The sequence below is a fragment of the Zychaea mexicana genome (genome assembly GCF_025766255.1).
Source record: "Zychaea mexicana strain RSA 1403 chromosome Unknown BDB00scaffold_62, whole genome shotgun sequence".
In the NCBI taxonomy this organism is placed as follows: Eukaryota; Fungi; Mucoromycota; class Mucoromycetes; order Mucorales; family Lichtheimiaceae; genus Zychaea; species Zychaea mexicana.
In genome coordinates this window covers 147,262-170,642 of record NW_026516725.1, presented here as the reverse complement: position 1 = coordinate 170,642, position 23,381 = coordinate 147,262, and the positions used below count along the sequence as shown (strand labels likewise).

The following is a 23,381-nucleotide window of genomic DNA, read 5'->3' as shown; positions in this document are numbered from 1 at the left end:
TAGTTCATATTTTAAACAAGTCGCATACTTTACCGTTTTTGCGTAATGGGTCCTGACAACAACAACAACAACTATTGATAGGAGTTTGGTTCTTGTCAAATGCACACATTATGATGTACACTCTCCATAAGCTCCACACTGAGATCAGCCACCTGGTGCACCTTATAGCAATACATACCCTCCCAGACAACACTGATCCGCAATCCACTGCGCTCTCTACAGAAATCGGTTTGCTCTCCAAAAACCTTGAGCTTATTGAAATAGTCACGTAAGTGCTTATGAACCATGTATGATATAGGCGCTCTACTTTACGATGTACATCACTTAGTTAGAGCACCTCCATTCTCCACAAAAGAAAAAAGCATTTTAATCTGAAATAGAGGCAGATTACAAATTATCAAACAACATAGCATGATAGTCCATGCTTCTTGCTCTCGTTGGCTATCATTCCCCTGTATATATTCTTTATTTTTGTGACTCCAGTTTATAATACAGATTAATTGCCGTATAGTCGACGGTTTTCTATGTAATATACGTATTCAGCGTTCAATACCACAAGCCTAATTGTGAAAACTTACATTCCAAGTGCTACGTTCAGCTGAGGTATAAAGAAGGAAAAGAACGCTTTTACATTCACAAGTCATCGATAGGGGATGCTATTAATTAAAAGGTGTCGAGTTCGACCAACCAAAGTAACACTCCGTCAAATTTTCAAAACAATGAAATGCGTTGTACGTTTAGTACAGTCGTGATCTAATATACAGAGGAAAATCGTATACTTTCACCAACCGTTTGTAACGGTTTTTCCATGCCAGTTACCGCAGAAGCGTCCATCCTCTTACTTTGTTCTTCTTGAGCCAATTTTCGTTTTGTCTTTGGGACCCTTTGTGGCTGTTAGGCAGTTTATTAAGCTCTCCTACAGTCATCAAGTCGATGAGCGGTTAGGCGTCCGCGGCAGACCTGATGATGATGATGATGACGCACTCGCGAAGCTAGCAAGTTGTGCAATCGACCTATAAGGTACAAAGTAGTCACCAAGTAACACTGTAAAATGTCGACGCGTATACGTACATGTATAGCTGTCGATACTTTTCTACCAATGTAGTTGCGGTGTAGTTTATGTGATTTTTTATAAGAGCAACTTTACAAGCTCTGCAAAGTGTCGACAGCATGCCTTCGATATTGCTATAACAAATTCTGATAACTCTTCTTTCGCCAAAATAAGGTTACGGAAACCCATATGGATACCTAACTCTGATATTACGTTACTCTTGAGCACAACCGCTATTGATTGAACGAACAACGATCACAGAAGATAATCAATATCATAGGGCATTGCAAAACTAATATTCTCGGTGTTGCGACCAGCAGGAATGATAAGTCATACATAGTGCGTATGCCAGGGTTCGCTCTCATCACAATTCCACATGGTACATATGTACTATGTAGTGTTCCCGTAGTAGTGCTGTAAACATCACAGAACAAGTATAAATAACAAAAAAGTGCGCCATGCGTCAGATGTCGGACTATAGTGAGCTTTATACCATAGTACTGAACTCCCAAACGTTAAGCACAACAGCGCGAATACTAGTATGATATCTACTAAATTGCTGTCACACTGACTGGAGCTTTATACAAACATTACTGTATCTTAATATACAAAAGCAAAAGAAAACTACAAAACTTTCAAAGATAATGCAGTAATGCGGTAGAGGGATGGTTGCTTGGATATGTATAGTTTTTTACAACAGTACTGTTGGGGATCGTGGGAGCACAGATTGCCCTAATCGCAGAATCTTTTCCTCGGTGGTTTGCCAAGGAGTAACGATAAGCGTGTTGAGGTTGAGACAGCGGTCAACGAATACATCTGTTAACATTTTAAATATCTTCTAGCCGAGCCGTCTTTTGCGCCAATGTCCGGGTGTCTGATACGAATGCTTGTCAATGTTGGAATAGTCGGTGGATCAGGTGCTTGGCCATAATGGCTCCACATAGCGAGCAGTCGTCGAAAGTCGATCGATGTGACACGACTTGCGGACAGAAGTCGGAAAAGCTGCTGAAGGTGGTCAGGCGCGATGGTCATACTGCTTTTCAGCGTGTCATCGAACATAGCTTTATGTAGTGCCGCACAATCAACCAACAATCACCATTTCTTGAGTGCGAGAACTACGGTATAGATTTTTACAAGTCAAGTTTATATGTAACTTTGATGATTCTATCAGTTTGGATAGACTACCCTTTACATTTACCATATGTACAAACATAGGCTGAGAACGTATAATGAGAGAAGGCGAAACAATTACATGTTGTGTACCGAACGTCAACGAGCTCCAAGAACTCAATTGCCTGTTTCTGCGAGGTTCTTGGGGCATATAGAGCAATTCACCAAGGAAGCACATCCTGGGCAGCCATCGGCCTTGCAGCATTGTTCACAACAACGGTTCTCTCAACAAAGATAAGTTGGTAATAATCGCAGCACGATCTTTGGTCACTTGCCTCCCGATGGTTTTATTCTGCTTGACAACGGTCTGTACTAGTATGTACGTACTGGGCTCGACAGCGCATGCAGTATCTTGTTCGGGCCTCCCATGGAATCACCTGAAGCCTGCTAGTCGACTGATGCTTTGTGAGCTAAGCAACCGATGATACACTTCTCCTCTGCAGTATCTAAATTGTTTTTGTTAGAGGTATAACAATGGATAACCCGTGGATCAACAAAACGAAAAGAATAGAGGCTCTCTTATTGTTTAAATGTGCGGCACATTGACAGCCAGCCCATTTACAGATTATATCTGGTTTTCAGAAGATAGAGTGTGAATGATCAATATTGGATGTTCTATGTATGTAACAGTCATCATATTAACGAGTTGATTAATTGTACAGACAAAAATGAGAGAGCAGACGCTTATTTGATACAAAAGTGAATGTAAGGATGTTTTAAAGATAAAAGTATTTTGTAATAAAGACAAAAGAGAGAAAAAACATTAAGAAACCCAAATTTTGTGTGTCAACCTCCACTTCAGTATCCTTGATTTCATGGAGTCCACTCTATGTTGAATGCTTAATACGTTGCAAAAATTATGTACCATCGTATGATAAGAGCATATCCAAATAGGCTATCTTTAACTGAATAATAGTATACATCTGAATTATGCTGCATCGTAGGCTTCATATGCATCATGATACGAGAAGCTCACGCGGCAGCAACAAGTACGTAAGCATTTTGTTCGAAATGAAATCCCGCTGTACCCTCTTCTTTTTTTTTCTTACCCACCAAAAAAAAACTTCTACGCGAAAAAAGTACCATGGTCCATGATTGATCCCTCTCTTTGGAAGCATGAGTAGTGGATCAGAACTTAGTAACACGAGCCCTCCCTCTTATAATTCATTATCTACGCGATCACAACGATCGAGTCTTGTACGCATTGTCAAGGCACAGGTCGTCCTATTATTATCCAATCTAAGCAACGAGAACTATGCAAGGAACGCATCAGAGATTCGCTCGGTAAACTATTTTGTATATTTTATTTTATTTTTCTTTTCTTCTTCTTCTTCTTCCTCCTTGCATGTCTTTCTCTCTTTCTCTCTTTCTCTTTTTCTGTTTTCATTTTATCTTTGTAAATTAAGTAAATATTTTTTTGTCATCATCTGCGTTCTATCGTTATTATATATATTTTTAATAGCTGCTCGAAACCCACGGAAACGATATACGAGAATACCTTTACCGTCACATTTTAATTGAAATATTTAAACAACAACCTCTACAAGCGAAAAAACGCACGCAACCTCAACTCCTTCGCCTCTTAAAAGACACAGGCACATTTGCAACCAAAGAGAACGCTATTGCTTTTGCACACGCACTTCAACTCTTTTGTCAACAAGACGCCAATACGCGTGTGGATCTGGCTCTCCTCTTTGAACATCTCGAACTTGACGCTTTTGATCAATTCCTTTATTCAACATCTCTCCTGGTCGACGTTCAAGAAGCCATTGCATCTCAAGGTAAGAGTTTCTTTTTTTTTTCATTATTTAGTTACACGTTGTTGTTTGTTTGTAAAGGGGTTGGGATGGGGGATGGTATCGAAAAAGTGCAAAGAGTGACATTACCACTACGAGTGACATGGTGACAGTGCGATGAGAAGGGAGAAAAAAGGAAAATAAAACTTACGAATTATTGATATCTTGGGAACCATTCTATTACTTCTAGCACAAATAATAGCAACTCGAAGCATAAGCGGTGCAACAACTATCATAGCAGCTGGTAACTTTGGAGGATCGTTACAACCGCTTGCTCTTTGGACTCTCAAACTGATTGACGCTGGCGTGGATAACCTACTGGGCACGGAACAACAACAACAACAAAAAGAACTTACTCACTTAGTATCAGCTCTCGTGGAAAAGTCGGGAGAACAGCAGCAGCCAAGCGCAAAAGAATTACAGGAGAAGATTATTGGAAAAATGAGAGACAAGTACGTGTTATATATATATATATCTCAATTAGATATATTTGGGGATATGTAGTAAAAGTTAGTGAAGAATGATTAATCATGTGTATCTTACAATATAACATTATTAGAGGACACAGTGAAAAATTGGCGTCTGCACCAACAACTTCAACGACGGCAAGCAGTGCGCTAGGTGCTAAGCTACTCAATTCCGGAAACGAATGCTGCGAATCTATCGAATCAATTCTCAATATCCTCAGCGGATTGAAACTTACAGAAAGGGATGTGGGTCAAGCCCTCGCAGTGATGTCTCGGTCTCAAAATGAAAGAGATACCAAGTCGCCCTTGTATGGCTGGAATGTACAAAATTTTGTAACTGCAGTGACAGAAGTGGTATGTTTTCTCTTTAATTCGACCGAAAGTTTAGAACAAGTGATCTTGTGTGTGTGTGTGTGTGTGTGTGTGTGTAATGATGCCGATATTACGTGTACAATGGAAAAAAGGGACTTACATGCTTGTACGTTTCCCATTCGATATGTAGGCTCCCGGCCTGGATTGGTTCAAGGTGGTTGAAAACCTTGATTGCGACGACTTCTTTCTGTATGATCCTGAGGGTCTTAACGTCCTTGTGCATGCATGGCAATGTAGCTCAGAGGTAACGGAACTTTGTGAAAATTGTAGTTCTCATAGTTATTATTTGGGAAAAGGGAATGGGTGGTTTAATAGATGTAATATGTACTGATGATGATGATGATAAATAATACAGAACCAACATCCGTTCCCGGTAAATAAATTCTTTGGCAAGTGGCAAAACGTCAAGGGTCAAGTGAGCGCGCTATATCGAATAATCAGTGCACCGGCAAAGCTTGTTGATGTGTTGGCTTGTTCAAAAAGAAAAGTCATGGAGATGGAGGACTTCAAGTCATGCTCGAGAGAAACCCGGTCCATGGCATTGCAGCTGGTTCAAAGCCAATTGAACTCTTTAGACCTCATCGAATGTGTATTGAATATGGGCGAAAGTAACCCAACGGACGACGTCAAGCTGTTTTTGGACATGCTACTTCATCAAAGCGCTGAATTGGTGTTCCTGGGTATGGTGCAAATTCAGGTATGTTGTTCATTGTAAGCCAAGCATAACTTTTTCAAATCCCAGTTTCAGGATACTGATACTGACAGATATATTATACAAATAGCCAATCAAGCTTTCTTTCCATCGTCCGCTATTGAAGCAGCTCCTTTTACACTACCTTGCGGGCAACCCAAGCAGCACATTAGTTTTGGCCAAAGCTCAACAGGCCAACCCGGAGCTCCTGAAGCAAGGATTCATTGAAATGTACAACAAGGATCCAAAAACGCTGACACGTGTCATGGATATTGTGATGGAATTGCAGGTATGTCATTATTTGTTTAGTGTTGTATAAAATGCTCGTGTGAAGTGAACATGCTCCTTCATACTGTAAAAAATAACCAAATTTGAAAAAAAAAAACTATTTAGATCTTCCCTGACATCATGGTTGATCTGCCATTTTTCATGTCGATGGATATGGCAGCCTTGGCATCACGACGACAGCATTTAAATTTGGCAAAATGGCTCTATGAGACTTTACATTCGGGCAAAGAGGGGCTTGTGCAGGCATCGTTGGAGTTCGTTGAGCAAAAAGTCACTGCCGAGCAAAAGCGGACGGATCCTAACGCACCATTGACAACTATCCCGTTGTCATTGGACACCGTTGCTACGTTTTTGAAAACTATATCTGAATGGTAAGTTGCCCAACACATTGATCAAATGATTTTCCTTTCTATCAGCATCTTTTTCGCGCTATAAATTTAACTCCTCTTTTTCAACTCATCTTTTTTTTATTTCACTGGATCCTTTTAGCCCGATGAGTCCCGAGGAGCAGAGTCTCTTGAAGGAACTGCAAACCAAAAGCATCAGAGTATACCCCGATCTGGCCAGTGCAGGAATTCAAGCTGACGTTGGCAGTGCGAGTGGTGGCAGTGCTGCTGCTGCTGCTGCCACTACAGGTGCTACTGGAGCAGGAGCCGATACCGAAGATGCGAATGCCGTATCTCAGGAGATTGAAGCCGAAGCGAACGGATATTACGTACGATTATACAGTGGCACATTGACGATGGACCAAATGATCGACTTGCTCATGCGCTTTAGTTCTTCGCCAGTCAAGTACGAAAACGACGTTTACAAATGCATCATTCACAATATTCTCGACGAGTATCACTTTTTCACCAAATACCCTGATAAAGAACTGTCCATCACCGCAAACTTGTTTGGCGCCATGATCCAAAACCGATTGATGCCACCAGCGGCGTTACCGATTGCTCTGCGCCTCGTTGTTGATGCTTTACAGAACCACGAGCCTGGCTCGAAAATGTCCAATTTCGGTATTCAGGCCTTGTTGCGCTTCAAGGGCCAGATTCCTGAATGGCCTGATTACTGTCGCCAACTGCTGCAGATCCCCTATCTGGAGCAAGTCAGTCCGGATCTTGTTCAGTTTGTACGACGAGCATTGCAGCAACAACAGGATCCTGCTGGTAGTAGCAGTACACCACGAGCAGCAGCAGCAGGTCCTGCATCTCAACCAACAGTGGCGGATAACAACGCAGCAAGAGTAGCAGCAGGGGCTAAAGTACTATCCGTCACTGGCGCCGGCCACGGCGGTGATGAACGATCTGTCTCTGAACCGGTGTTCACTGCGTTGTACGTTCCTGGAGTGCCATATGATGAAGGCAATACCGAATACATCACCCCAGACGAAAAGATTCAGGACAAGATTCTGTTCATCATCAACAATATTGCTCGTGACAACTTTGATTCCAAACTGGAGGATTTAAAGCAGCAATTAGAGGCATCATCATATCAATGGTTCAGTGATTATCTTGTCGTCAAGCGCGCCAGCATCGAGCCCAACTACCACGAGCTTTATCTCCTCCTGTTGGACGCTTTGGAAAGCCCTCTCTTGTACAAGCATGTCCTTCGAGAGACCTTTGCCAATATCAAAATCTTACTCAATTCGGCCAAGACAACGTCCTCATCCAGCGAACGTAGTCTGTTGAAAAACCTGGGAGCATGGCTGGGCGGACTGACGCTTGCAAAAAATCGACCACTCAAGCAAAAGAATGTGTCTTTCAAGGTAAGTAATCGGCTACATTTCCTTTTCTATTGTTGACGGTGGAAAAGGAAGGGAAAACTAATTTGTGTATTAAACATTTAGGATCTATTGCTCGAGGGCTATGACAGCAAGCGTTTGATCGTGATAATCCCATTCGTGTGCAAAGTTCTTGAACAAGGCGCCAAAAGTCGCGTATTTAGACCGCCTAATCCATGGCTGATGGCAGTAATGAAACTATTGGTCGAGCTATATCATTCAGCCGACCTTCGGTTGAATTTGAAGTTTGAGATTGAAGTATTATGCAAAAGTCTTGATGTTGGGCTGGAAGGTAAAGTCTTTCTCTGTTGCACAACGATAATGCAAAATAAGGGTCGTATTCAACTAAACTTTTACCATTAGAAATCGAGCCTACATCTTTACTTAACGCTGAACGTCCAAAAAAGAAAGCTATCTCAGCTGCTGGCAGACTGGGTGAACACCACCTAGCAACTACAACACCTGGAAAGCCCACGGTTGCTTCCTCGGTGCATACCGCTGGCTCGGATGCAGAGGCTGCACTATCATCGCACGCTGAGCCAGAATTATCTACCATGCTTGCCGAAATCGCACCCTATATTACCTTTAATTCACAAATCAACATGTACAGTACCGAACCAGACTTGAGACGTGTGGTCGTTCAATCCATTTTGCAGAGCGTTCGAGAGGTATGATGAAATAGAGATTACTGGGTTATTTCTGTTTTGCTAAACGTTTACAATTGAATATGTAGGTTGTTCATGCTATCGTCGAAAGATCCGTCAGTATTGCGGCCTTTTCGACTCGTGATATCATCGCCAAGGACTTTGCGTTAGATTCAGACGGAGAAAAGATGCGCGAGGCTGCCCATATGATGGTGTCTGGATTGGCAAGTGGTTTTGCAATCGTGACATGCAAAGAATCTTTGAAGCCCACTTTGGTCTCTGGTCTGCATACTGTATTCGTCCACCATGGTATTGCTGAGGTATGTTTAAAAGGAAGAATGCTGTTATGGTAATCTATGTTTCACTTACATGATAAACCCTCATATCCATGTACAGTCTCTTGCAGAGCAAGCCGCCTTCCTCACTGCAGCGGACAACATGGAGCTTGCATGTGTCGTAGTCGAAAGAGTGACCATCCAGAAAGCCAAGTCCCAGGTAGATCGTGCGCTCATGGAATCGTATGCCACACGCCGAAATCACCGTGAACAGCGACCTGATCAGACGTACATTGACCCTGAATACGCATCGATGGCACGCTATGTTGCCAGACTGCCTCCTCCCCTCCGAATCACGCCCGGTGGCGTCCAGCCAGGATACCTTGTGGTCTACGAAGAGTTTGCAAGACTGCCTCGACTCAAGTCGATGATGAACAACGCAGCCGCAAACGAAGGTCTTGCAGAGAATCAGCTCGGCGGCGTTGAGCACCACCAGTACGGCAGCCCGGGCCCAATGACACCGGGCGGTATGAGCCACCCTGGACGCTACGATGCTGTATCGATGCAAGGATCCCAGGGGCCTGGCAACACTGCACAGATTATCGACACCACTGCACAACTCGTTGCTGATCTTAGCATCCTTGCCAATCAATACCACCTTCCAAGCTTTGACTCGCTTCCTGCCCAACACGACATCCGCTTGATCATCCGTGAAATCCTGTTGTTGGTGATGTCCAGCTACGACAAGACTGAAATTGTCCGTGAACTTGCCCAGCGGCTCATGCAGCTTCTGTACCGCAGTGAAACACAGCTGGCTATTGAAACACATGTCGTGCTCTTGGACCGTCTGTGTGAAATTTCGCCCGAGGTTGCTCAGCAGGTCAAGGCATGGATTGGACGTGCAGACGATGAACGCAAGTTTGTGCTGCCAGTGACGCTTGCTCTGATCAAAGGTGGAATGATTCATTTGCCTGACTATGATCGCGAACTGTCTCGACTTGTTGAACAAGGTCATACTGGTGCGGTCGATTATACGGCACGTTTGATCCATGCGACGCTGTTTGCAGACCCTCCGTTGGCTACAAGACAAGATATGATCACATCCCTTGAGGCAATAAGCCGTCTGCGTAGTCCTGCACCCGACAGCGTCAAGTTATTGATGAGCGAAATACGGCAGCTGACAGCCATCGAACGAAGCGAGTACGAAGCATCTATCTGTGAGCAGTTCCGGGTGCAGTTTGTAGATTGGGTCAAGCACTGCCAACTTGCAGCAGCAACCGAGCAGTCGCGACGCACATTCATCGTGCAGCTCTTTGAACAAGGCATCTTCAAGAATGGCAGTAACAGCGAAGCCGTGTCGCTGTTTTTCCGTATTGCCATTGAAACGTCGGTCGAGCACGCCATGCGCCAGATGGACAAGGATGCCAACAAGCTGTCCGTGTACATTCCGATGGATGCTTTGGCCAAGCTTCTTATGGGCTATTCTCAGTTGCTCGTCGAGAACAGTGGAGAACGAAACCACGATCTGACCCAGTTTTTGTCGGTCATCATTGTTGTGCTGGCGCGTTATCACGAAGCACGGCAGCAGCAGTTTGATCAGCGACCATTTATGCGCCTGTTTGTTAGCTTATTGAACGAGTATCACCGAGGCTCGGATGCTCTGTGCTTCACTGCACTCTCGGCTATCGGCAATATCCTATATGTTGTTCAACCTAGACATTTCCCCGGTTTTACATTTGCCTGGTTCCAGCTCATCTCACATCGCATGTTCATGCCCAAGTTATTGTTGACCGAAAACCAAGCGGTAAGTGTTTAGTTTGTACGCACACAAAAAAAGCAACTCATTAAATGTGTGGTTTTTCATTTCTCTATAGGGCTGGCCGTTATTCCATCGCCTTTTGTCTTCTGGCCTTCAATTCATGAGCCCATATCTATCATCCGAGCTTCGAGACACAACTCGACTGCTCTATAAAGGTACTCTACGCATGCTTTTGGTCCTACTGCATGATTTCCCCGAGTTTTTGTGCGACTACCATCAAAGCTTCTGCGACGTCATTCCGGCATCGTGTGTGCAACTACGCAACTTGGTCTTGAGCGCGTTCCCTCGCAACATGCGTCTGCCCGATCCATTCACTCCACAGTTGAAGGTGGACTTGCTTCCCGAGATCCGGGTGGAGCCACAGATCTTGTCAGACTACACAGCAGCACTTGAACCAGGCAATTTCAAGGAGCAGATTGACGAGTATCTGAAGACGCAGTCACCTAGCAACTTTTTGGCGACAGTGTGCGACCAACTGAGAACGGACGGTGAATATGATGTCTCCAAGATCAATGCATTTGTGTTTTACGTCGGATTGGACGGTATTGGAAAGCAGACCGAAGTGCATCAAAGCGTACACTGGAAGGCCCTTGAGCAAGTTCTTGTTCAACTGGACCCTGAAGGTAAGAAGCAAACAAAGAAAGCGGTGTATACGAAAAGAGAGAGGAGGTGTTTTCGTTAAACTTATTCATCCCACCTTCTTTTCTTTAGGTCGCTACCTTTACTTGAGCGCGATTGCCAACCAATTACGCTATCCCAATAGCCACACGCACTATTTCAGCTGTGTCTTGCTCTCGCTATTCAAAGAGTCCAACGACGAGTTTATCAAGGAACAAATCACACGTGTGCTGCTGGAGCGATTGATCGTCAACCGTCCACACCCATGGGGTCTACTGATCACGTTTATCGAATTGATGAAGAACCCATCGTACAAGTTCTGGGAATACAAGTTTGTCCGATGCGCCACTGATATTGAACGCCTCTTTGAAAGCGTATCTCGGTAAATAAGCAACAACAGCAACCAACTTCTTTTTAAAAAAAAAGCATATTTTCCCCCCTTCTTATTTTATAATTGCATTTTTATATACACAGCAACAACAGCAACACATCTTCCTTTCACGCAAACACACAACACAATGACAGGGAGGCAATATGTCCTACTACCATATAAACACACAAGAACCCATTGCCCTCTGAACAAAAAACAGCAACAACTCTCTCTCTCTCTCTCATGTAACATACATTTCTTTTTTTTTCTACGTCTTCATTTTCTGTTCCCACATCGATGCAATATAGTCTCCCTTTACCCTTCTCTTACCTCGTGTCCTCTTTTTTGCTTCCCCTTTCTCCATATAGTTCTTCTTCTTCTGGTGTACATTTCAATGTTTAAAAAAATGGAAAATATCATTGTTCGGGATATATCACTCTATTTCGCTTTATTTACCTTCCTGTCGTTAGTGTGTGGCAATTTATACAGCAAGCTCAGAAAGCTTCTCCTGTGTACTAATAGAGATGGTCTGGGGCACACTTATTACGATCTGTAGTTTCAATCCTCTGGTTCTCCCTTGTAGCCCTACTTTTGTGTCTGAACAATATAGGATGTCTTTTTCTAACCATATATAATAATCTTCGTTATGACATATCATATGGAGAACGATCCGGCATAAAGGTATTGGACCACGATGCGAGTGGGTATTATGCGCTCTCTTAGCAGGCGCCACCAGGTCGTGTGCGCGTGTAATGTTGGATTGGGCACGCCAGAAACGCCGCCATTTTTGAACAAGAGAGCACCGGTGCTTCTTGGAAGACGTCGTGGGTTGCCATTAAGTTCGTCGAAGGGTAGCAGTTGTAAAATGCTGTATAGATACGGGTTTGTGGAGTTATTGATGCCTCGGTAGATATTGCTGCTTGGCAGTTGAAGACTGAGGGTGGACAAAGCGCTTGTAACCAATGAGAGAGATGGAGGTAACCCTCATTAAATTCCACAGCATGGCTTGAACGATTTGTCGGTCGAATTGTATTTTCGTCCAGTGCGGTTCCGTAAGCGTTGTCCCCATATGACAAAGAGATCATCATTCTGTAGTTTTGATACGACTTGTTTTGAGAACGAGAGAGTGGAGGTTAAAGCTAAGTTATCTATTAACCTTTAATGAAGGCGGTCAGATAATACGGTGCATAGGCTGGTAAATGCTGAATGGAGATGGTAACTCTTTGGGGGGGGGTGTAGCTATGATACTTTTGATATCCTCTATTACCCTGTGATCGCGGTTATATCTCTAGCGGGCCTCAACAGTGACTATGATAGTCTACAATATCGCATAGCACTTGGCCTGAGAAAGAAAGATGTATCCTCACATCGTTAAAAGAATGTAAACTAAAGAACAAGAAAGAGGTTATTAAGGTTTATGTAAGATATCATTTGATTTGGGAGGGTATTGCAGATATGTATAAGACTGGAATAGTGTTTGAATTTATTTATGGAGGATTCTTGCTAACGTATGGATTTTATATCTGACGAATAAACGCATGGATTGTTCAGCGGTTGGCTGTGGATAACGAACCGATCTGCGGTGCTATGATAGTGCCGGTGCCTTTTTTTCTTTGCAAAAGCCACCTCGGTGCTGAATGGCGGTTGGTTCAACCAGCAACTTGTTCGTCCCCTCAAAGGTTACCAACAACATGGTATAAGACGGTCGCATTCGGGCCGTTGTAGGGCGGACTAAGATGGGTATGATATCGGATGCACTAAAGTGGGAATCATCGTGAAAAATAAGATTAACAGAGGTTAATGTTGTGTGAAAGCAGCGGTACCTGGAAAGCAGGCTGGAGTGCCTCTTGTGGGTTTGAGGTAGTACACTACTTTTTGCAATTGATTAGATTTAGACAATGGTGAGGCTGGACCTCATTTTTATGTTGAATATCCACAGAACGTTCGATTAGTACTGTTGGAAGTAACCCAGCACTGTTAGAACTCAAAAGCTCGCGCAAAGCAATGCAAGCTATAGGTCGAGTCATACACATTCGACCTTGACATTTCCGGTCTGTATTTGACTTTTCAAAAAGAAGGATTCACCTTTTTGTCTCGCTGTGATAAGCTGTACAGTAGCATTATATAGTGAGCTCCCATGCTTATCAGCACATCTCTTTATTTATTGCCATATAGAAGATTTAGCTCGTAGCAACTATCTTACATCAAAGATTTACAAACGCACACATGATGGCAGTTTCTTTGTATCATACAAGCTCTACTACGAAAAACTGACCTACCTACAAAACAAGACCCATCGACATCGTTACTCATCCTATCCAAATCATACACCCCCAGCAACGCTATGTATTACTAACAACAATCGCAAATCCCTTTATCTATTAAGATCGGGAATTCGTATATATTCGAAAGAAAGAGCTGATGACAAATGAGCGTACATATTACGATTAGTCTAAGTGTGTGCTTGAGTTGGAGATCAAAAGAGTATTATAGAAATAAAATAAAGCAAATACTGTATGTTCGATATCTTGCTCTCATTACATACTAATAAACACTATTGATGATACCATTGATACTTCTAAAGAGTAAGGAATGATATCATAGGAGAGGCTCCTCTAGCTCTTCCTTTAAAAAGCGCATATTATGCCGCAAAACATCAGTACAATCCATAATCACAATATAGAGTGGTTTGATCTTTCATCTGAAAGAGTTTGCATTAGCTAAAATTCAGAACAATTGTATACAGCCGGCGTTCACTTTACAGTGACAATTTACATATGCACATTTTTGCTCCATTTAGCTTCTATGCTTCAGTGATTGTGGGGATGTAGCTTTAGCCGAGCACTTCTGCTCGAGTTTCAGTGCAGAACAATGTGGGAGAATTATATTTAGCTTAAGACTGTCGCTGCATCCTCGTGACAAGGTGGATGTCGAGAAGGCAAGACAAGAAGCGTCGCGCTGTTGCTGTCTGTACTACCATTTGAAAGTTGAGCTTATGAGTATCATACTTGTCAATAGTAATCTCAAAAGCTGGTAGATGTGTAGCTAAGAAAAATAAAAGAGAGGTTGTTTATCGACCTTTTTAAATGTCACATCATGTTTGTCGCGTGAAGCTGCAAATAACGTGCATTTACTATTTGTTATTTATCCATACATGCGCATGGCGTACTTCATCACCATCTTCATTGAAAGAGGGAGTGGTGCAGAACTACATATCCAACAGAAGCAGTATCGTCCATTCTAGGATACGACTATGGGTACACCAACCCAAATCACAAAATTTGCGCGGGGCAGCTTTGAGAAGTTTGCTGTTCAAGCGGCGGCCAATCAGAATCGATAAGAATTCCCATGGTTATAAAGTCCGGCTATCTCAGCTCAGTTGCCTTTTCGCTTCTCTTTCCCTTATCTCCATGCTTTTCTATTTCGCGCAGTCGTAATCGTCATAAACGCGGCCTTAAGCCAATCACAGGTAAATTCCTTTATAACACTGCTTCTGCTGCTTTACACACGCTCACACCTGTGTTTCAGCTGTGAATAACCGTAGTGGCCTTTTTCAAAGGTCCACCAACTTTTTGAATGTGTCGGTAGTGTTTCTGGGCACGTTTGCAGGTTCGACTCCTGGCTTGACACAAAGGTGGGCGCTACGTCGAGGTCTATTGTTCATTTTGGGAGACCATTAGTCGCATCGGCCCCGCGAAGAAGAGCTCGATCACCTTCAGTGGCTATCCTGAACGATCGGGTCCCGCCTTGGACGATCACAAGCGTGTCTGTTGTAGCCTGGACTTGCCGTACTCTCCGGAGTATGGTGGGTCTGTCAGATAGTCCTGAAATAACGCTTGAGGAATTGACGGAAAAAGGAATTGACGGAAAAGGCATTGGCATTGGTGCCATTCCTGAAGGCTTGCCGGAAGGCTTGCTGGAAGGATTGGCGGTGTAGGTTCCAGCTTCGAGCTGGGACTGAGGCTGTGGTGGACATGGAGGTTGAAATGTGCTTTGTGCCTTTTCTCAACCTCCTTCTTTCTCGTTCATTGTCAAATCAATGGACGAGAGAACTGTCAATGCCTTCTTCTTTTTTTCAGCTAGACTCTTTTTTCACCTTTGTTAATTTTCTTACATTCTTTGAAATAATAAAATAACTTTTCCATCTGTTTCCCTTTACAAATATTTCTGTTTTTTAATAGCGTGTATCGCGCGAGCTTTTGTCGCTTTGATGTAATAGACGTTTGCGATGGCAACTGAGGCATAAGTGACCGCTAAGAGTCGTTGCTATAATAGTATGGCATGTTCTCGCTGTTGCCCAACACAAAGTACTTATCAACGGCGTACTGATGGGATCGTCACAACTCCTGATCCCCACCTGGACTCTGTGACCGAGTTGCCATCGCTGGCTTCACTGGAAGACACTTTGCATAAATCGAAGCGAAGCCTTCCAAGCACGCAATCTCGCGACAGCAGTTCATGACTCAACCTCAGCACTCGCTCAGCTACACAGATATCTAGAGCAGTTCCTGGCAGTCCGCGTCAAAGCATACGCGCAACAGGGAAAGTCACTAAGGTGTATAGTGATGCCTTATTCTTTGTCGACAACTTCCCCGGCTATTTGAGGACATATGGTATCGCCGCACGTATTTTTGATCAGACAACAGAGATTCAAGAAAGCAATAGCGATATGCGCAGGGTTCTGAATAACGGTGAAGGAGGGTTCCGCAAGTTCCGATATAATCCGCTGACAGACACAATATTCTACATCTCCAATGAAGCTCACCATATGCTTGAAAAGCGTACGGACATGATGCTCACCGTGATCCTAAACGAGCTCTCTTTTGGTGATATCCTTCGGTGCATGACTGTATCCAAGGCGTTTCGCCGATGCAATATTGATTGTCCTACCATGGTCACGCTACAAAACTAATATCTACATTCGAATGGCATAGGATCCTGCGAACTACGAACAGAATACAACGGGGGTGTGGATCTAGCATGGTACTTGGATGCGTGCTATGTCTTGAACAAGTAAACAACAACGACAATGAGATATTCTAGTAACAACAGCACCAGCAGCGGTAAAACCGACATTTCGTCGCCATGTTGTAAAAGCGATGGAATAAGGCCTAAAAAAGAAGGCACTACTGTAGGAAGGCTGACTGCAGTAATCTTCTTCTTGTAGCTCACATATTAGGAAGACTAAGAACCGCCTACTATGTGGTGCTACATTGTCTCTTTTCACGCAGTCTGATACTCTATCCACTGCTCCATGTTAATCAATGGGCAATGTCTGTGAGCGTGATGAAAATACCCTGATGGTGACTGCGCTGTGGGTGTTTCTTAATTATCATAACAAACCATTAATTAACCAATCACCACCGCGAGTGAAAGAAAAAAAGACGTACTTCGTCGTAATATTCGGAAGGCTGTATGATATCCATGGTAACTCTTTTTGGGGGCAGGTTGCCAATTTCCGTTGTTCTTTTATACTCTTTACTGATAATGGATGATGGGCAGGAATAGTAAAGGGAAGAGAGCGAATCGACCAAGAAGCAATCATAATCCTTTTTTTTCTGGAACGGAATATGAATTTAGTGTGTCTGTGCGTCGAAACCACTGCTCGCTACACGGTGTGGTATCGTGATCTCAGTCATGAAAAGAAAGGGATGCCCTTTGATTGGTGGAAGAAGCAATCAGATTATGCGTAGTGCTCGGCTGCATTGTCTCTTATTAATCATCTCAATGTAATCCAAGTATTACAACACACGTCTGAAATGGAAACGCATGCATTCTTGACATTTTAATCGCCCTTCGTCAGCTGCCTGCCTGCTTTGTCCTGCTGCGCCAAAGATGCCTGTAACAACTATGCTTTATGTAGCCGGAAGATCACTACATGTCATCGAGCACAAATTTAGATTTCCGTAGATATTGATCTCTCCTCGTCCCCATGTGCAATATCACGCTGGGTATGTTGAAAGGAGAAATGCAGCAAACTGTCAATATCTTTCGACAGGTCATCCTGCAGAACAATTGAACGGGTCTAAGTTACACAAGGATCTCGTCGTCCAAGTAACGCAGTCTCTCTTTCACATTCTCTAACGTCTTTGCGCCTCTCTCTCCAATGTGAAGTAATAACAAATGACTTTACTCACAACATTGTGCAAAACGAAACACGAGTGTGCTCGATATGCGACGAGAATTCTGAGCGGAAAGATGACTTGTGGCCCAAGTCCGTTCCAAAGTCTATTCTTTATCCACACCTACACTTTATGTCGAGCAAACCGGTCTCTAACAAACGCTCTAACATGTCCTCTCTGTACGATCTAGACCTTGGTTGGCCCTCAAGTAAGTTATAAGCAAATGCGCGGCTTGTGTCAGGGTTGTTTGGCGTCATTGCATTATGCATGATACGGGATGCTTACAAATCCAAACTAGCAAAACTTCACGTCCAAACTATTGCGGACCCCGTGCACGAAACATATTTGCAAGCTCTGGCTTCACCGTGATGGCAGGTTTGAAATCGAGAATCAGGTCGTGCAGGGAGAGACTGCTGGAGAGATTCCTGAGTAAAAAGTCCTACTTTCACAACCTACATCTTTCTTACAGTGTTTGTCGTTGTGTAAGCTTCTCTTTTTTTACTTTATCACTTTAAACATATTATTGATAATTTAGTACGATCTCATTGAATCCAAGTGAATCTGCTAGAGTTACCTGCAGCTTTATCTGCTTGCAAAGATGCTTCCCTAGGAGCTGAATACGAGCTGAGGAACGGCTTTCAAGAGCGATTTCTATCATACGATGCATACAACTACCGGTATTGCTATTCATTGAAAACCACTGCCCGTCGGACGACTGTAGTTGAAGAAAGACATCACAGCAAGCTAATATCCTGTTTATAACGATAGAATTTGAGAATGTAACGTCTATGTACAGTACCCGCTCGTTAAGCCGATCACCTTTAAACCGATATTTCGTTAAACCAATCACTTCCCCAAAATACCAGCTTGGTAAGCAGTATGTATGTCATACAGTGGACCCTCAATCTTTAAACCGATCATTCGTTAAACCGATCACTTTCTCGAAAATCAGAGGTGATCGGTTTAACGAGCGGTACTGTATCTATAAGCTAGTGATCTCAAAATCATACCGAAACACACAGAGCATGACAAAGAGAACAGTCTCTACTACAGTAGTGTGAAACATACTAATGGGATTTGGCAGTTGTTAAACCATTCTCCTATATATGATAGTTGTCTGCCCGGGAATAAAGACGCTTTTAGCACTGAGATTGCCGATATGATAGTTGCATACTGGAAAAGCAAAGTGAAAATAGTTGATGATTTGGCCGGCAATATCAATGAAACAATTGAAAGTAATCCAATGAATACTGCTGCTTATAAGCATTGAATTAATCCGCTTAATTGAGTCCAGAATGGCCTTTGAGCTTCCATCGTAGCAAAAATATATGTTGCTATAATATGTACATATAAACGAAAGAGGTTATGTTGCTAAGGATGTCCATGGTAATATTACAGTGTAGCACCACCAAAAACGTATACAGTATACCACGGTATAATTTGTAGGCGTCTTTTGTCTTTGTATTATGTACTGTACATTATTACATATTATTACTCTTTTTTTTTCTTTTCTTTCAATAAGCTATCAGCCTTTTTTCTTTCAGCCTTTTGGGCTTCTTTTTCTTTCAGCCTTTAGAGCTTCTTTTTCTTTCAGCCTTTTGGGCTTCGACCTTCGGGTTCAATCGACCTTCGGGTTCAATTAGTCTTCGGGCTTCGACCTACGGGTTCAATCGACCTTCGGGTTCAATTAGTCTTCGGGCTTCGACCTTCGGGTTCAATCGACCTGCGGGTTCAATCGACCTTCGGGTTCAATTAATCTTCTGGCTTCGACCTGCGGGTTCAATCGACCTTCGGGTTCAATTAGTCTTCGGGCTTCGACCTTCGGGTTCAATCGACCTGCGGGTTCAATCGACCTTCGGGTTCAATTAGTCTTCGGGCTTCGACCTACGGGTTCAATCGACCTTCGGGTTCAATTAGTCTTCGGGCTTCGACCTTCGGGTTTCAGCCTTCTGGCCATTAAAGTAATAAGAAAATGATAAAATAATAAGAAAATGATAAAACACCATAAACTGTGCCGAAGATCTGATTCTCAATTAACTTTGTTTAAGCATCGTGACTTACAAAGGGCATTTCGTTTTAATTTCAAAATAAAGAACATTAGAATCCTTGTGGATCTTAATAACATTCAAAAGAGCTGAACATCAATTCATCAAATATATACGCGGAAGCTTCACCAATTTAAATATAACATTGAGAAATGCAGAGTCATAAAGAGGACTGGGAACGCAAGTGTGGAAGAATGAGCGCTATTCAACCACGATTTAAGCAGCTAGTCGTTTCTTAGGGAGGTTGAATCTTGCAGTGCTTGGTGTTGATGTTAAGTTCGGCCACCTAACTTGTTGACTGAGTCTATACATGAGCTAACGAAGGGCACTCTGTGGCTCATCATGGTCTTGGTCGTTCTGTACGTAATCTCGCGTAGTTAGTTGGACGATTCGACACTGGCTTTTGTGCGTTTTTAAAGCGTTGCTAGATACATGTGACCATCGCCGACTGGTTCTGCCATTAGAATTTCTGATCGCCTTTATCACAAGCGTGAAACCGTGATATACCCTAATCCTGGAGTAGTTTGGACGAGAGCAATATTTATGGGTTGTTTAAAGCATCCCAGCGGTATCGCGAAATCTCGAACTCTTTCAGAACATGCCAACCACTCGCGAATTACCCAAATATTTTCTGACATTGATGCCGATGAGCTACTCTGGCTTGAACTTCACCACCGCGCATTGCAAAGCATTAAGGAAGGAGATTGAGGAAGGAGGTACTTTGAAACGTGGATCAGTCTTTGGGCGAAAGTACAAAGAGAGAAGACGCGAAGTGGTACAAATGTTGCTTCAACATGATTATTTCGACGACGTTCCACTTCATGGTCCAGAGAAATTTCGCCGTCGTTTTCGAATGTTCCGCCCACTTTTCCTAAGAATCGTCGATGCGATGGGTAAGCAAGACGATTACTTCACTCAAAAGAAGGATGCTGCTGGCAAGCTTATGTTTCCGGCCATCGCGAAAGCAACTGCAGCAATGAGGCAACTTGCCTATGGTGTGCCTGCTGATGCAGTAGATGACTACTTACGTATGGGCGAAGAGACTACTCGTCAATGTCTGCTCCGTTTTTGTCAAGCAGTCATCAATATATTTAGTGAAACGTATTCACGTGCACCAAATGAAACAGACATGGCAAGACTGTTAGCTCAAGGAGAAGCACGCGGCTTCCTTGGGATGCTAGGCTCGGTGGATTGCACTCATTGGGTTTAAAAGAATTGTCCCAAAGCATCGCATGGGATGTACAGGGGCAAGGAAGGAGAAGCTGGTAATCTTGGAAGTACAGTAGTAGCAAATTTTTTGATTTATGGATATGGCATGCTTATTTCGGGCTTCCAGGAAGCCTCAATGATATCAATGTGTTGGATCGCTCGCCTCTGTTTTCGGATCTTGCTGCTGGACGTACACCGCCGGTATCATATAATCTTGCTGATGGGATATACCCTACATGGGCAACATTGGTGCAATCCATCAAGATGCCTGATGACCTTCAAGAACAGGTATATTAAACTATTCGATTTGTAACGCCAATATAATAATCATTTATCCTTTGTAGCATTTCAGCAAGATGCAAGAAAGCGTGCGCAAAGATGTTGAGCGCGCGTTTGGTGTTTTAAAGGCTCGATATCACATCATCCAGCAGCCAGCAAGACAATGGAACATTGCAACTCTCACCAACATCATAAAAGCTTGCATTATTCTCCACAATATGACCATTGAGGATGGACGCAGTACAGAAGTTGATCATGAGTATGATGATGAAGCAACTCGCCGAGAAAAAGCACGCCGCAATAAAGACAGAAAGCGAGTTCGAGCTAGCACATCTAATTCAGATGGTGTTGATGTGAATTCAGAAGAGGTTGCAGCAACAACATTAGCAACAGTGCCCGGTGATGACGCTGTTTTCAAACAGTATCTTAGTCGATATCAAGAAATCCGCGATACTCAGAAGCATCAACAACTACAAGATGATCTTGTTGTACATTTGTGGAAATCGTATGGTAAAGTCAAATGATGGATACTTTTTCTTGATTAAAAAAACTCTTATCATCATCTTAATCCTACTCAACTACATCATGTTCATCCCCTGATTGTTCTACTGCTTCTACTTCTTCAACTTCTTCGTTCATCTTCTTCTCCATCGTCTTCTTTATCCTCTTCATCTTCTGCTCCTCCTGCAAGCAATCTTTCTAAGATCTGTTTTTGCCAGATCTCATAGAACTGACGGCGGATGGGATCCAATTGTGAAGGATCGACAGCCATGATCTTCTCATCCCTTTCTTTTCTGTCGTCCTTCGCTTTTCTTTTCTCTACGGCCACGAGCTGCTCCAAATATTTGCTCTTTTTTCTCGTTTCTTCAAGAGATGCGGCTTGTTTCTTCATCGCTTGATCAAAGTCGCGCTTGAGCTCTGTTCGAACCCTTCCCTTTTTGTTGCCGTCAGGTCTTTTGTTGGTGGGTTGCGCGGTCGACGATTCACCATTTTCGCCTTCTTGATCGACATTGAAAGCTGCAGGTGCCTTCATTTCTTCCAGCTTGTCATTCCACCTGTCGAAAGAACGGAGGGTTTCCCAACAAGAGCTCAAAAGCGAATTGTTTCTTTTCAAATTTGAAATACGCTTCCTTCGCTTGCGTACGCTGAAAGTTACTAATGTCAGGCCCTGTATAACTAAACATGTTTTTTCTTTAACTTTTTTAAATTAATACTAACCAGATCCAACTCATTCTGACCACTTTGTCGCAGAGCGCGTAATGTCCACAGAACTTTGCAACTTCTTTTTGGATGTTACGACTCCAACGGCCCCATCAAAGCTTTGGCCGTACGTTCGCCTCTTGATTCCTCGATATGCGAAGCAAAGTGAACAGCAAACTTTTTTCCCAGCATTGGCCACCATCCTGGTCTGTTCCTGTTTCGGCACTAATCGAGAACTTGAACCATGATTTACACAGTTGAAGATCTTCTGCTGGAGAATAATTGAGGTTGCCTTCGCGACCCTCCTGGCTTTCCATAGTTCTTCTTTTCCTTCACGGAAGAGGGCAAAGTAGTATAGGAGCGGAAGTAGGCAAAGGGGAGTTAGGTGCTTGTGGGGGTGGTGGGAGTTGTTTTTGAGTTTGTTTTAAAAAATAAGGTACAGGATCAACAAGTAGTTTAGCGAGTCGATTTTTGGCTCGCAAAAATTTGGGAGAATTCAAGAGCGTCCATCATCCCACTGGACAGTACATTTCTCGAACGAATCGTATGACGCTCCAAGATAATCAGACAGTCTGAATTGCTCCAGATCACAGGTGTACATCGACTAACTATCACTCTGACGTTTGAACACTCCCGCTGATACCACATCATTTATCTAGTATGTCCTTGGTATCGCAAAGGAAGTCGGAAAGTCGTACGACGGATCGTAGTCACTACCAGCATCAATGGAAGACTAAGAAGACTTTCAACGACGAAATAAATAATGGCAACAACCAGGGAACCGTCCAACTTGTTTACAAGAAAAAATAGCTGCAAGTTTATTCACCTAAACTATGTTTGTATACAAAGTTGTTGAAGTTGTTGGTCAATGCATTTTCTGCTGTATGGCGCAACTACAATATCATTCGCTGAAAAGAACTGGATAGCCATGTTATGTACTGCTAGCTCATCATCGTCAGCTGCTACAGTAACTTGCTTTTATAAATTGCTGTTACAAAGCCGAATACCAATAGTTCCAAGAGTAGGATTTAAAGTTCGGAGAGACCTTGTGCTTACTACCGCTGCAGTTATGATATTACACAATGAGCCAGGTAAAAGATGAGGATAGTGTGCTGACCCTGAGAATAATCTGTAACCGGGTAAAAGTGTGTGTTCTCGATTTCAGATCAAGAAAAGAAAGGTTAATTGTAT

At 43.1% G+C, this 23,381-nt stretch overlaps 3 protein-coding genes across 3 annotated transcripts; 2 read left to right on the top strand and 1 right to left on the bottom strand.

The window, feature by feature from the left end:
• Window positions 1-4,751: 4,751 nt before the first annotated feature.
• BDB00DRAFT_883931 (CCR4-Not complex component, Not1-domain-containing protein) lies at window positions 4,752-11,351 on the top strand (the record flags this gene model as incomplete). The annotated part of the gene is made up of 12 exons (XM_053128282.1): window positions 4,752-4,838; window positions 4,987-5,100; window positions 5,212-5,553; window positions 5,639-5,836; window positions 5,941-6,206; window positions 6,325-7,594; window positions 7,676-7,901; window positions 7,973-8,277; window positions 8,343-8,573; window positions 8,650-10,332; window positions 10,403-10,970; window positions 11,059-11,351. The coding sequence occupies 12 exons, from the start codon at window positions 4,752-4,754 to the stop codon at window positions 11,349-11,351; spliced, it is 5,583 nt and encodes a 1,860-aa protein (XP_052977400.1).
• Window positions 11,352-15,137: 3,786 nt separating this feature from the next.
• Window positions 15,138-16,247, top strand: BDB00DRAFT_874670 (uncharacterized protein; the record flags this gene model as incomplete). The annotated part of the gene is made up of 2 exons (XM_053127251.1): window positions 15,138-15,268; window positions 15,836-16,247. The coding sequence occupies 2 exons, from the start codon at window positions 15,138-15,140 to the stop codon at window positions 16,245-16,247; spliced, it is 543 nt and encodes a 180-aa protein (XP_052977399.1).
• Window positions 16,248-21,612: 5,365 nt separating this feature from the next.
• BDB00DRAFT_874667 (uncharacterized protein) lies at window positions 21,613-22,507 on the bottom strand (the record flags this gene model as incomplete). Its single annotated transcript, XM_053127250.1, has 2 exons — window positions 21,613-22,158; window positions 22,322-22,507. The coding sequence occupies 2 exons, from the start codon at window positions 22,505-22,507 to the stop codon at window positions 21,613-21,615; spliced, it is 732 nt and encodes a 243-aa protein (XP_052977398.1).
• Between the last annotated feature and the right edge of the window lie 874 nt (window positions 22,508-23,381).